This window comes from Mustelus asterias, chromosome 12, assembly GCF_964213995.1.
Source record: "Mustelus asterias chromosome 12, sMusAst1.hap1.1, whole genome shotgun sequence".
Taxonomy (NCBI): Eukaryota; Metazoa; Chordata; class Chondrichthyes; order Carcharhiniformes; family Triakidae; genus Mustelus; species Mustelus asterias.
The window spans coordinates 77,567,825-77,583,279 of NC_135812.1; the positions used below are offsets into that span (position 1 = coordinate 77,567,825).

At 44.4% G+C, this 15,455-nt stretch overlaps 1 protein-coding gene across 1 annotated transcript in view; it reads right to left on the reverse strand.

Annotated features, from left to right (window-relative positions):
• Positions 1–352: 352 nt before the first annotated feature.
• The window catches only part of pik3r5 (phosphoinositide-3-kinase, regulatory subunit 5), a 112,821-nt gene continuing 97,718 nt past the window's right edge, over positions 353–15,455 (reverse strand). The window contains exons 15-19 of the mRNA XM_078225988.1: positions 13,781–13,857; positions 8,620–8,713; positions 6,697–6,779; positions 3,287–3,402; positions 353–637 (exon numbers count right to left, since the gene is read on the reverse strand). Of these exons, the coding sequence (XP_078082114.1) occupies positions 490–637; positions 3,287–3,402; positions 6,697–6,779; positions 8,620–8,713; positions 13,781–13,857 (518 nt within the window). The 3' untranslated portion in view covers positions 353–489. The remainder of the gene's footprint in view (positions 638–3,286; positions 3,403–6,696; positions 6,780–8,619; positions 8,714–13,780; positions 13,858–15,455) is intronic.

Here is a 15,455-nt window from a genome sequence, read left to right on the forward strand (position 1 = left end):
ATCAGTGCACAAAGGGGGATGTATCACACTGCTATCTTCCGAGAACTTTATATTTGCACCACTAGGATATGTAAGTCAAGGCCAATGATAGGCTTCTGTTAAACTGTGACTGAGCCTGGTGTTGTTAACTTCTTACTGTGTTTACCCCAGTCCAACGCCGGCATCTCCACATTATGACTACCAAACTGTGACTGAGACAGTTCCAACACAAATAGCCGCTGGCTGTCTCAGAGCCATTCTCTCTCGTCCCTCTTGCATTAACAATGGTTGTACCGCAACCTATGTTTGTCCTGATTGGATCACCATTTAGCGTGGCACACCTCTGCCGCTTCACCTGAGGCCTGTTGTGAACGCCAGTGAAAAGTTACATTTATACAACAGTAAATCTATGACTGCCAGCACAGATGATATAACCAGGTCCATTGTTTTGCTGCAATAGTATTTTCAGCCAGTAGTGCGATAGACACATGGTGTCGTCGTCCGCAGTTGCTATGGCAAAGCTCCACTGAAAGTGACAATTGGAAGACAGAGGAGGGAGTAGAACTTTGATGGTTGCTGCTGCATCTGAAAAGAGGTGCGTTTCTTCAACTTCTGAGGCACCCTATCCTCAGGCTTGTAACACACAGACACCTCACATCTGAACAAGACAAAGCAAGATAATTACAAGCTCATTTGCATATCAAAGCATCAAAATTTAAAAAAGAAATACAATTAATTACAAACCAGTTTAGGCACCATCACTTGGTTGCTCAACTATTTTAAGCGAATAACCTCCATTTTACTTCCTCTATGTACACTGTGATGTGGTTTTACTAAAGAATTAGAGCCACTTTAAGGTGTCTTACTTCATATATTGCAGTTTTTCATAGAATAATAGAATTCCTACAGTGCAGAAGGAGGTCACTCAGCCCATTGAGTTTGCACCAACAACAATCCCACCCAGGCCCTTTCCCCTTAACCCCACGTGTTTATCCTGCTAAACCCTGTGGCACTAAGGGACAATTTGCCATGGCTAATCAACCTAACCTGCACATCTTTGGAGTGTGGGAGGAAACCAGAGGACCTGGATAACCGCAGTCTATCCAATCTCTCTTCAAAACTAAAACTCTCCAGCCCAGGTAACATCCTGGTAAACCTCCTCTGCACCCTTTTCAGTGCTATCACATCCCACTATAATGTGGATTGCAAGAACTGCACACAATACTCCAGCTGTGGCCTTACCAATGTTTTATATAGATCCAGCATACTCGCCCTGCTCTTAAACTCTATGCTTCGGCTAATAAAGACTTTAACTTTAATTGTTGGACTTTAATCTGGTGTTGTAAGACTTCTTACTCGGCTGATAAAAGCAAGTGCACCATATGCCTTCTTAACCATTTTATCCACCTGTCCTGATACCTTAAGGGACCAGTGTACAAGCACACCAAGGTCCCTCTGGTCCTCAGGTATTGATGAGAACGCACTTATTATCAAGAGTAAGATTTGATTTGATTTATTATTGTCATATGTATTAGTGTGCAGTGAAAAGTATTGTTTCTTGCACACTATAGAGAAAAAAATGAGAGAATACAGAATGTAGTGTTACAGTCATAGCTAGGGTGCAGAGAAAGATCAACTTAATGCAAGGTAGGTCCATTCAAAAGTCTGATGGCAGCAGGGAAGAAGCTGTTCTTGAGTCGGTTGGTACATGATCTCAGACTTCCCAAGGTCCTGCCAGGTATACCCTTGTCTTCTTTATTCTGCCCAAATGCATCACCAAAGGGATTGAATTCCCTTTGCCACTGATCAGCCTATCTGTCCAGCTCATCTATATCTTCCTGTAATCTAAGGCTATCCTCTTCACTATTTACCACTCCATCAATTTTTGTATCATCCGCGAACTGACTGATCAGCCCTCCTACATTCAAGTTTAAATCATTAATATAAATCACAAACAGCAAGGGCCCCAACACTGATCCCTGCAGAACCCCACTGCACACAGTCTTCCTGTCAGCCATCAACCATCATCCTCTGCTTCCTGCCAGTTAGCCAATTCTGGATCCAATTTGCCAAATTACCTTGGATCCCATGGGCTCTTACCTTGCCTATTAGTCTCCCATGTGGGACCTTGTCAGAAGTCTTGCTGAAATCCAAGTAAACTACGTCAAATGCACTGCCCTCATCTACACACCTGTTCGCCTCTTCAAAAAATTAAATCAAGTTGGTCAGACATGACCTCCTCTTAGCAAAACCATGCCGACTGTTCTTGACTAATCCCTGCCTCTCCAAATGCAGATTAATTCAGTATCTCAGAATTGCTTCCAATAGTTTTCCCACCACTGAGGTTAGACTAAGTGGCCTGTAGTTTCCTGGTTTTGTCCCTTCCTCCCTTCTTGAATAATTAGTTGTGCTCCAGTCCTCTGGCACCTGTCCAGAGGACTGAAGGTATTGGAAACTATTGCCCAACTCAATAGCCTTGGATACATTTCACCCACACATGGAGATTTATCTACTTTTAAACTTGCCAGATCACTCAGAACTTCCTCACTGTTTGTTAAACCAAATTAAGAGACACCAAAGCAGGTTTCAGAATTGACATGTGAATATTAAAATAGGAAGTTATTTTGTTGGTACAGCAACAATTACTTTTGTGTTTCAGTGAATCTTTGTATGTATTGGTATGGGAATGAGAAATGGAAACAAATTCCAATTTCAGTCACTTACAAAGGGTCTACAAAGTAACTACAAAGCATTGTGAATGAAGCCCAGTCCATCACTCAAACCAGCCTCCCATCCATTGACTCTGTCTATACTTCCTGTTGCCTCGGAAAAGCAGCCAGCATAATTAAGGACCCCATGCATTCTCTCTCCCACCTTTTTCCATCAGGAAAAAGATACAGAAGTCTGAGATCACGTGCCAACTGACTCAAGAACAGCTTCTTCCCTGCTGCCATCAGACTTTTGAATGGACCTACCTCGCATTAAGTTGATCTTTCTCTACACCCTAGCTATGACTGTAACACTACATTCTATATTCTCTCATTTTCTTCTCTATAACATGCAAGAAACAATACTTTTCACTGCACACTAATACATATGACAATAATAAATCAAATCAAATCTTACTCTTGATAATAAGTGCGTTCTTGTCAGGAATGACATGAGGGATATGATAGAAGTGCCACATCTGTGCAAAGTTAAAAATGTATTGCAAGGAAGACTATGATCTCTGCATTTATACTTCTTAATATTAAAATAAGTTTGCAAAAACTCACAAATGGTGAAAAGGATTATATCATTCACCTACCTTGTTACACTCTGAAGAACCTTTTGTTCATCCTGGTCAAGACAAACTGCAAACGTGGTATTATTAACTCCTATTATCTGTACCTTGTCAATCTTGATTTTGGTTATGTTTATTTGCTAAAGCAACAGAAAGAGATTTACATCAAATAAACATATTGATTCATAGAATCCCTACAATGCAGGAGGAGGCCATTTGGTCCATCAAGCCTGCACCGACAACAATCCCACCCAGACCCTATCCCTGTATCCCTCCGAGTCCCCCTGACAGTAAGGGGCAAGTTAGCCTGGCCAATCCACCTAACCTGCACATCTTTGGACTGTGGGAGGAAACCAGAGCACCCGGAGGAAACCCACGCAGACACGGGGAGAACATACAGACTCCACACAGACAGTCACCCAAGGCCGGAATTGAACCTGGGTCCCTGTGGCTGTGAGGCAGTAGTGCTAACTTCTGTGCCACTGTCCCACCCTTCATTCAACATTCTGTGGAAGATATACTCACTGCCAAATATTCTGATCAAAGTTAATTTCCTTTCCAATACTATTGTTTGGATATAAACTTGAATCTTAGTCGTTTAGGAGGCACGTTTGTCTAAGAAGGGGGAGGGAATATTTTGGATTGTGAGGTATATCCACTATAAGGCACTATTGTTCTATGCCCCTAGTCCATCTTGAGGTAATTGGTGCCAGTTAAGGCAGCAGTAGGGTGGCCCTGTGTTTAGGAAGAAAAGATCAGTCTCCTTTTGGCTAAGATCAAGCCCAAGTTGGAGGAACAGAAGGGGAGCTCAGTGTTGGCCGAGAAAACTAAAAACAAAAACAAACATTTCTCGCGGTGGCCGTCGCAGACAAAAAAATTGCAACACATCAGTTGCAAAACTCACAGCTGAGCACCAGAAAGGACATAATGTGTGTATGCTGTCAGCTACTGAAAAAGACAGACGCAATGGAAACCACAGTGTCTGCCAATAACCTAAAACAGTTGAGGGTTTATCATCTAAATGAATATTTCTCATCAGTATTTACTGTTGAGAAAAGCATGGATGTTAGGGAGCTTGGGGAAATAAATAGCGATGTCTTGAGGAGTGTACATATTACAGAGAAGGAGGTGCTGCAAGTCTTAAAGCGCATCAAGGTAGATAAATCCCTGGGACATTGTGGGAGGCTAGGGAGGAAATTGCAGGTCCCCTAGCCGAGATATTTGAATCATCGATAGTCATGGGTGAGGTGCCTGAAGATTGGAGAGTGGCAAATGTTGTGCCTTTGTTTAAAAAGGGCTGCAGGGAAAAGCCTGGGAACTACAGACCAGTGAGCCTCACATCTGTAGTGGGTAAGTTGTTGGAAGGTATTTTGAGAGACAGGATCTACAGGCATTTAGAAATGCAAGGACTGATTAGGGACAGTCAGCATGGCTTTGAGGGTGGAAAATCATGTCTCACAAATTTGATTGAGTTTTTGAAGGGGTAACCAAGAAGGTAGATGAGGGCAGTGCAGTTGATGTTGTCTACATGGACTTTAGCAAGGCCTTTGACAAGGTGCCGCATGGTAGGTTGTTGCATAAAGTTAAATCTCATGGGATCCAGGGTGAGGTATCTAAATGGATACAAAATTGGCTTCTTGACACAAGCCAGAGGGTGGTTGTAGAGCAGTGGTTCCCAAAGGGTGCGGCGCGCCACACTGGTGCGGCGAGAGAGGATGGCAAGTGTGGCGGGAAGATTCAAGGACAATCAAAGAAACATTTAAACATGGTTTAAACAAGCATTGTTTTATACTTTCTGGATGTCCCATGATCATATTATCAAGTAGTTGTGTTCTATGTTATGAATCAAGCACTGCTAGGAGTTGTTTTCTTTTGTTTTTGAATGTATTTCTTATCAATAAAAAATTCGGTGTGGCGTGAGCAAATTTTTATTCCGAAAGTGCGGCCCAGTGAAAAAAGTGTGGGAACCACTGTTGGAGAGGGTTGTTTTTCAAACTGGAGGCCTGTGACCAGCGGTGTGCCTTAGGGATCAGTGTTGGGTCCACTGTTATTTGTCATTTATATTAATTTAATGAGAATATAGGAGGCATGGTTAGTAAGTTTGCAGATGACACCAAGATTGGTGGCATAGTGGACAGTGAAGAAAGTTATCTCCAATTGCAATGGGATCTTGATCAATTGGGCAAGTGGGCTGACAAATGCGAGGTGATACATTTTGGTAGATTGAACCAGGGCAGGACTTACTCAGTTAATGGTAGGGCGTTGGGGAGAGTTACAGAACAAAGAGATCTAGGGGTACAGGTTCATAGCTCCTTGAAAGTGGAGTCACAGGTGGACAGAGTGGTGAAGAAGGCATTCGGCATGCTTGGTTTCATCGGTCAGAGCATTGAATAAAGGAGTTGGAACGTCTTGTTGAAGTTGTACAAGACATTGGTAAGGCCACACTAGGAATACTGAGTGCAATTCTGGTCACCCTATTATAGAAAGGATATTATTAAACTAGAAAGAATGCAGAAAAGATTTACTAGGAGGCTACCGGGACTTGATGGATTGAGTTATAAGGAGAGGTGAGAGAGACTGGGACTTTTTTCTCTGGACCGTAGGAGGCTGAGGGGTGACCTTATTGAGGTCTATAAAATAATGAGGGGCACAGATCAGCTAGATAGTTAATATCTTTTCCCAAAGGTAGGGGAGTCTAAAACTAGAGGGCATAGGTTTAAGGTGAGAGGGGAGAGATACGAAAGTGTCCAGAGGGGCAATTTTTTCACACAGAGGGTGGTGAGTGTCTGGAACAAGCTGCCAGAGGTAGTAGTAGAGGCAGGTACAATTTTGTCTTTTAAAAAGCGTTTAGATAGTTACATGGGTACGATGGGTATAGAGGGATATGGGCCAAATGCAGGCAATTGGGATTAGTTTAGGGGTTGAAAAAAAAAGGACGGCATGGACAAGTTGGGCCGAAGGGCCTGTTTCCATGCTGTAAACCTCAATGACTCTATCTTTGAGTGCCAATTAGATTCATCAGTCATCTCATGCATTGGTAATTTTATAAAAGTTTAATTAATCTAATTAGACACATGGCTTCAAAGGAGTAATTTTGTGGGGTTGTGCTATGTCGGGAGATTTACCCGCTACAACCACATGTTGTAAAGCATTTTCTGACTATTTCTACTTTGCGTTCCCAGTGCGTGAATCTCCCATCAGGACCACTACCATGCAGAGACCACCCTGCTTTGTGTTTCTATAGAATCCCTACAGTGCAGAAGGAGGCCACTCGGCCCATGAGCCTGCACCGACAACAATCCCACACAGACCCTATCCCCATAACTGCCCGTATTTACCCTGCTAATCCCCCTGACACTCACTAAGGGGCAATCTGTCACGGCCAATCAACTTAACCCACACATCATCTTACCTCACAACAGATCTCTGCTTACCTGATTATAACTTTTTTTGGATTTAGAGTTTTGCCGCTTCACCACCTCAGTCATGGAGAGATGAAGATATTCCGTATTGGATTCTGAGGAAAATGAGAATTTATTTTTTAAAGAAATGTATTATTCCAGTTAAAACACAGTCAGAAGATCTCGATTAATGTCGAATCATAGAATCATACAGAGCAGAAGGAGGCCATTCGGCCCATCGAGTCTGCACCGATCACAATCCCACCCACGCCCTATCTCCATAACCCCATGCATTTACCCAAGCTAGTCCGCCTGACATTAAAGGGGGCAATTTAGCATAGCCAATCCATCTGACCCGCACATCTTTGGACTGTGGGAGGAAACCAGAGCACCCAGAGGAAATCCATGCAGAGACGGGGAGAATGTGCAAACTCCAGACAGACAGTGGCCCAACCCAGGTCCCTGGCGCTGAGGCAGCAGTGTTAACCATTGTGCCACCGTGCTGCCCCTGATGTGTTAAAACACATTAATTATCACGTATATGTGACTATAAACGATAGTATTGAATCCTTAATTAGCACACAACTGGATTTGATTTAAAAAGTAACTGTTTTAAGATCGCTGTAGTTGAAAACCATTAGCAAAACCAGAAATAATCACCTTAAACTTTTGAATTGTTGGAGTCAGTCTCTTTTTAGCCTTGAGCATCAGATTCTCACATTCTTTACAGATTTTAAAGGAAGTGGCGAAAAAGTTCCACAGATTCACCACCCTCTGGCTGGAGAGGAATTTCTTCAGCCAGAGGGTAGTGAATCTGTGGAACTCATTGCCACAGAGGGCTGTGAAGGCCAGGTCATCGAGTGTCTTTAAGACAGAGATAGATAGGTTCTTGATCAATAAGGGGATCAAGGGTTACAGGAAGAAGGCAGGAGAATGGGGATGAGAATCATATCAGCCATGATTGAATGGCGGGGCAGACTCGATGGGCCGAATGGCCTTATTCTGCTCCTATATCTTATGGTTCTTTAAGCATTCTCAAAGACCTTCTAATCTTTATTTATTTTCTTAATTTTGAACTTGGGAACTAGCAGAGTCAGGTTATCTTTTACAACAAATTTTCTTTCCTGCTATCCTCAAGTTAATGGATTCAGAGCTTCCAGTAATTTGTTTAGATTGTCATTCTTAATCTGGGAGTGTGGATAGGGAATGTCAAGAGGCTACGCGACCATGATGGGTCTTAGAATAAATCTAATCCTGATGCTCACTCGCATGCATTTTCCAACACGGATTGAGACATTGATTGGGAATAAGTACCATGGGGTAAATTTTACGATCCTCTTGCTGGCTCATTTGAAAGCGAAGTGGGGGCATGTAAAATAAAGTGTTTGGCCTGCCCACTGCCTTCTTGCCCGCCCCCCAACCTGTCCTCCATATCACAGGGGATGGATAAGGCATCACACATCCTGCCAGCCCTTTGGCCTGTTGAAGCCTTTAAGTTGACAATGAAAGGCCTCATCTCATCTCCACTGTAATTTTTCAGAGAGGTGGAAACAAGACAGCCAGCCTAGCAGCTTTGATAGGGTGGGCTGCTGTCAGACAGGAAGAGTGGTGGTGTACCATCTATGAGGATTCCCTGTGCCCATCGGAGCCACTAGTCCCTCTTTGTCCAACCCTTTTGGCCTCTCTAACCCCTGACGTCACACCCTCTTCCATATGAGAAATATTCCAAAGCACCAACCATTCTAATGAACATACCATTGGCAATGGAGAAAGTATCCTCTTTGTGAGCAATCTGAATATGACATAAACTCTTTGGTAATGAAATTAAGCAAACTTCTCAATATACTGATTAGTGCTATTTACAGAGATGTAAAATTATCAGCTGGAGCAACTAAAGGTACACAAGGTCAGATTTTTGATCTCAACAAAGTAATTGGTTGCTATGAATAATATTACCCAATTCGTCATATTTCTTACAGGCCTTGCTAAGATTTACAGATGTGCAGTTTTTCTCCACATTGTTCCACTGGCTTCTTCTGCTAACTGTTGCCTAATGGATAAGACAAAAGGAACAGCAATTAAAAAGTGAGGTTTCATTGCCACTGTTCAGTTTTTTTCTTACACTCAATGCACATTTAATTGTAGAATTGCAAATGTGTTGATTGTAACATGCAATTCAACTCTAAAAGAAAAGCAAAATACTGCGGATGCTGGAATCTGAAACAAAAACAGAAAATGCTGGAAAATCTCAGCTGGTCTGACAGCATCTGTGGGGAGAGAATAGAGCTAACGTTTCGAGTCTGGGTGACCCTTCGTCAGAGCTGAGAGCAAAGGGAATCAGCAGAGGGTGGGGGGGGTTGGAATAGGACAAAGGGAGTGTAAATGAGGATACAGAAGGCTGAGAAGGTGCTAAAAAGTGTCCATTAAGTGATCAGAATGCGAGAATGGTAGAACAAAGGTGCAGATTGTTAAAGGAATGCCGGAGTGGGGGTGGGGGGTGTGGGGGGGGTGGGGGGTGTGGGAGGGTGGGGGGGCAAGAAAGAGAGCTGCAATAGAAAGTGGAAAATGGAGTTGAGAAAGAAGGATGATAAGATGGATGGATGGGATGAAACAAAACAAAATAAAATAAATGGAAATGGGGTGAAGGTGGAGGGGGGAGTTCATGCTCTGAAGTTGTTGAACTCAATGTTCAGTCCGGAAGGCTGGTAAGTGCCCAGTTGGAAGATGAGGTGCTGTTCCTCCAGTTTGCGTTGGGGTTCGCTAGAACATTGCAAAAGGCCAAGGATGGACATGTGGACAGGAGAGCAGGGTGGTGTGTTGAAGTGGCAAATGACAGGGAGGTCAGGGTCCTGCTTGCGGACAGACTGAAGGTGTTCACCAAAGCGGACACCCAGTCTGCGTTTGGTCTCACCGATGTAGAGTAGACCGCATTGGGAGCAGCGAATGCAATAGACCAGATTGACTGAGGTGGATGTGAAGCGCTGCTTCACCTGAACGGGGTGTTTGGGACCTGGGACAATAAGCAGGGAGGAGGTAAAGGAGCAGGTGCTCCACTTCTGCGACTGCTTGGGGAAGGTGCCGTGGGCAGAGGGTGAGGTGTTGGGTGTGATGGAGGAGTGGGCCAGCGTGTCCTGGAGAGAATGGTCTCTGCAGAATGCTGACAGGGTGAGCGAGGGGAAGATGTGTTGAGTGGTGGCATCATGCCGGTGTTGGTGAAAATGGCGGAGGATGATCCTTTCAATGCGGAGATTGGTGGGGTGAAAAGTGAGGACAAGGGGGAACCCTATCCTGGTTCTGGGAGGGAGAGAAGGGGGTGAGAGCAGTGGCCCGGGGGATGGATTGGACACGGTTGAGAGCCCTGTCAACCACAGTGGGTGGAAAACCACGATTGAGGAAGGAAGAAAGGCACATTGGCAGCGCTATTTTGGAAAATGCTATCATCAGAAAAAATGCGGGGGAGACAAAGGAACTGAGAAATGGGGATGGAGTCCTTACAGGATGTGGGGTGTGAAGAGCTGCAGTCAGGGTGGTTGTGGGAGTCGGTGAGCATATAATGGATACTAGTGGACAGTTTATCACCAGAAATGGAGAGAGGTCAAGAGAAAAAAAAAGAGAAAAAGTGCAATTTAACTCACTACGCACTTAATTGACAAAAGAGAGGGACTGTGAATGATTATAAAAAATGACTTTTTGATTTGGTTTCTCTGCAGATTTAAAAGTAATGATAAGGACGCTACATTCTGCTAAATGTACATTGACAGCAGTACCCAATTATAGAGAAATCAGACACCTCCCTTGGCCAATCGAGCTTGCTTGTGTTCATAAGAAAAAGAAGATCTTGGTCAGAATTCTCTGGTCTCACACACCCCACCACTGCTGCCAGCAACAACAGAGTATTTGGCGCCCAGCCAAATCCCCATTCACTGCAGCAGGAACAGGGAATCCCAGCCACGGGCCAGGTCAGAGAATTCTGGCCCTTGTGTTTATTTAGAATATTTTAGGACTTCCAAATCAGCCAAAGAAGCACTTTTTAAAGATGTATTTATTGTCAGAATGTAAGAATATGTCAGTCAACCAAATCCCAATGTGATAATGATCAGATAATCTGTTTTCAGTGATATTGATTAAGGGATCAATATTGGTCAGGACACAGGTGGGAACTTCCTTACTCCGATTTGAAATAGTGCCATCTTTTACATCCAAGAGAGCAGGTGGATCCTTTATCTTTCTTGAAGGTCTGCATCTTTGACAGTACAGCACTCCCTCAGTGTTGCACTGAGAGTGTCTGCCTGAATTAAGTGCTTATGTTTTAAGAAATTGTAACACACAACAGTGTGAAGAATTGCTGCTTCACAGCGCCAGGGACCCGAGTTCAATTCCGGCCTCGGGTCACTGTCTGTGTGGAGTTTGCACATTCACCCCGTGTCTGCGTGGGTTTCCTCCTGGTGCTCCAGTTTCCTCCCACAGTCCAAAGATGTTCGGGTCAGGTTGATTGGCCATGCTAAAATTGACCCTAACGTCAGGGGGATTAGCAGGGTAAATATGTGGGGTTACGGGGATAGGGCCTGGGTGACATTGTGGTTGTGCAGACTTGATGGGCCAAATGGCCTCCATCTGCACTGTAGGGATTCTATGATTCTACCTCAGAGGTGAGGGACACACTGAGTCATGGATGATAATAGTTTTGTTACTGTAGAGAAGAGTTTCAAATAATAGCTGCTTGAAACCAATGTGGTTTATATCTTAATTGATGTTTAAAAACATTGTGCAATATTTATTGGCCGTAAGTTCCATTTTATGTTTATGTTAATGTGTCGATTTGTATTCCAGAAGTGAGACCTCAATTAATCGTGCTTTCGTTTAGTTCAAACTAGCTTCATTTTTACAGCTTTGAATTCCCTCCACCGGTATCCTTCAGACTGATTCTTCAGTTAGCTGTGCAAACAGTTCGCTTTGTGCTAAACCAAAGCCAAGCACCCCAATCAAAGACTCAGGCCCAGAGTTTTGCTCCTGAGTTAGGTTATCAGAGATGGGAAAATTCCCTGCTCCGTTAACTGCCCTTTATAAATGGCTGCCTGCGTGTTCTTAAAGTTTATTTATTAGTGTCGCAGGTAGGCTTATATTAACACTGCAATGAAGTTACTGTGAAAATCCCCTAGTCGTCACACTCCGGCTCCTGTTCAGGTACACGGAGGGAGAATTTAGCATGGCCAATGCACCTAACCAGCACGTTTTATGGACTGTGGGAGGAAACTGGAGCACCCGGAGGAAACCCACGCAGACATGGAGAGAACGTGCAGACTCTGTGCAGACAGTGACCCAAGCCGGGAATTAAACCTTGGTCCCTGGTGCTGAGAGGCAGCAGTGCTAACCACTGTGCCACCATGCCGCCCAGCTGTTAAAGGCAGTGGGGAGGATGAGGGTGATCTGGATTAGGAGTCAGGCTGGGTGACCCTGATAGGACTGAGGAGGATGCTAGGTATGGAGGTCAGCTGGGCATACATACTACCTTGTAACTTCCGGCACAATGCCCAAAATATATTAAAAGAAACATGAAACATACCCCCAGCCCTCACCACACTCCACAACACCTCCATACACTCCCCATCCCACATCCATGACAACTCATGCCATCTCATGCTACCAATCCATCCTCAAGGCCCCTCTCCCCACCCTCCCTCCCTCCCTCCCCCCTGCCGCCGCCAAGCTATGTCCCCAAAGCACTGATGGCCCCTCATAACTACATTCTAAAGTATGCCCTCCTCCAAAGTTTTTATGGCCTCTCATGCCCCCCAAAGCTCTGATGGCCCCTGATGATCGCATTCCAAGATATGCCCCCCAAATCCCTTCTGGTCCCTCATGCCCCCCCATGCCAAGATATTTCCCCGCACCCACCCCAGTGGCACTTTACAATGGAGGCCATTGATGATTTAAGTGACCAGTTATCTCTGTAAAACGCACATGTGTGAAGCGTGCCCTGCCCCCTCCCCATCTCCACAAAAAGCTGTGTTTGAGGGTGGGATTTACGATTTTCATGTACTTAGGCTATTTCCGCCATGACAGAGAGACTCTCCATTGTGGCGAAGATCTCTGTCTCAGTATATGATGAACTGGATGAAAACTGGAACAGTATAACAATAGAAGCAACTCCACTTTGGATCTTCTACAGCTTAAGATGGGAATTAAAATGACTTCTTGCAGATTCAATTTTTGAGGTTTGTAATAGATTTTTAAAAAACTTATTGGTAAATACAAGAAAACCCTTCTCCTCACTCTCCCTTCTAGTTAAACTTCTTACTAATAAGCATGGCCAAGACCACAACTTATCTGCCCACGTCAGGTGTTGTATTTTTAAGTGGCTCCTCATCTCAATAGTCTAAAATTCTCTTCCTAAAGTCTTTGTATTGATAAATCACTCCAGCAAATCTACTCTGACCCAAACTTAACTTTTCTTCCTTTTCCTACACTAATCATTTAGTGCAACTCGTTGTGAGAACTTGGATGTTGGCTGCGATGTTGACGTGATAACCAACATCCTACCAACTGCAATGTTATTGCTGATTTTTAAAATATTTTTGGCTTAGGTTTTTTACTGAAAATCGCAAGATTAAATAAATAATAAGATGCAATCAGTAATTAATATCAAGTTGTTAACCTCACCCTCCACATATATATTGAGACACACACATGGGCAGCACGGTAGCACAGCGGTCAGCATTGCTGCCTCACAGCGCCAGGGACCCGGGTTCGATTCCCGGCTTGGGTCACTATCTGTGTGGAATCTGCACGTTCTCCCCATGTCTGCGTGGATTTCCTCCGGGTGCTCGGGTTTCCTCCCACAGTCTGAAAGATGTGTTGATTAGATGCTTTGGCCATGCTAAATTCTCCCTCAGTGTACCCGGACAGGCGCCGGAGTGTGGCGACTAGGGGATTTTCACAGTAACTTCATTGCAGTGTTAATTTAAGCCCACTTGTAACACTAATAAATAAACTTTAAAAAAATGTTAAAACATACAATATTGGCTGTTTATTGTTCAATACCCAATTGTTAAATAGTCACACCAAATTGCTTATAGCAGCATTATCCAAGTATTGTGCGGTATATATTGAATCATACCTTGCAGTAGGCAATCTGCAGCGCTAATGGAACTGCTTCTCTGTCACCATCAATGCCAAGCCTTTTACTCCCTGGCCCTATGTTGTTTTAGAATCAAACAAGAACCAAATTTACTTATTAAACAAGTTTATGCGTTCATAAATCCTACATGAGGCAAACCTGTTAATCCACTCTTCAGCCTTTAGTTACGATATTTAGTCATATTTTTTCTGCCCTGTGCATCTCGCGATAAGGTTAGTTTTGGCCACAACAGAATGACAATCAGGGAGTTACAATAATGGATTATCTCTCAGATCTCAGTTGCCAATAATGTGGCGTTGGCTCGTGATTCATTCATGCCAAATAGACTTCCTCATTGAGTTTCTGTACCACCTATAGTTACACCCAGCAGATCTCCTGGCTCAACGCGGCCTCCTCCCTTCTGAACAGGAGCAGGCAAGACTCAGATTGACTCAGACTCAGATTGACTCAGACTTCACATGACTCAAAATTCTGCTGAGATGACAATCTGAAGGTTGCATTACATAGAAGAAACGTAGAAACATAGAAAAACTACAGCACAAACAGGCCCTTTGGCCCCACAAGTTGTGCTGAACATATCCCCACCTTCTAGGCCTAACAATAACCCTCCATCCTATTAAGTCCCATGTACTCATCCAGGAGTCTCTTAAAAGTCCCTATTGAGTTTGCCTCCACCACCACTGACGGCAGCCGATTCCACTCGCCCATCACCCTCTGAGAGAGAAACTTCCCCCTAACATTTCCCCTGTACCTACCCCCCCAGCACCTTAAACCTGTGTCCTCTCGTAGCAGCCATTTCCACCCTGGGAAAAAGCCTCTGAGAGTCCACCCGATCTATGCCTCTCAACATCTTATATACCTCTATTAGGTCTCCTCTCATCCTACGTCTCTCCAAGGAGAAAAGACCGAGCTCCCTCAGCCTATCCTCATAAGGCATGCCACTCAATCCAGGCAACATCCTTGTAAATCTCCTCTGCACCCTTTCAACCATTTCCACATCCTTCCTGTAATGAGGCGACCAGAACTGAGCACAGTACTCCAAGTGGGGTCTGACGAGGGTCTTATATAGCTGTATAATTATCCCCGGACTCCTAAACTCAATCCCTCGATTGATAAAGGCCAGCACACCATACGCCTTCTTAACCACCTCCTCCACCTGCGGGGCCGATTTTAGAGTCCTATGGACCCGGACCCCAAGGTCCTTCTGATCCTCTACAGTACTAAGAGTCTTTCCCTTTATATTGTACTCCTTCATCCCATTTGACCTGCCAAAATGGACCACGATGCATTTATCTGGGTTGAAGCCCATCTGCCACTTCTCCGCCCAGTCTTGCATCCTATCTATGTCCCTCTGTAACTTCTGACATCCCTCCAGACTATCCACAACCCCACCAACCTTCATGTCATCGGCAAACTTACCAACCCATCCCTCCACTTCCTCATCCAGGTCATTTATGAAAATGACAAACAGCAAGGGTCCCAGAACAGATCCCTGGGGCACACCACTGGTGACCGAGCTCCATTTAGAAAAAGACCCATTTATACACACTCTCTGCCTCCTTGGGCAAGCCAGTTCTGGATCCACAGGGCAGCAGCACCTTGGGTCCCATGCCCTCTCACTTTTTTTAGAAGCCTTGCATGGGGGACCTTATTG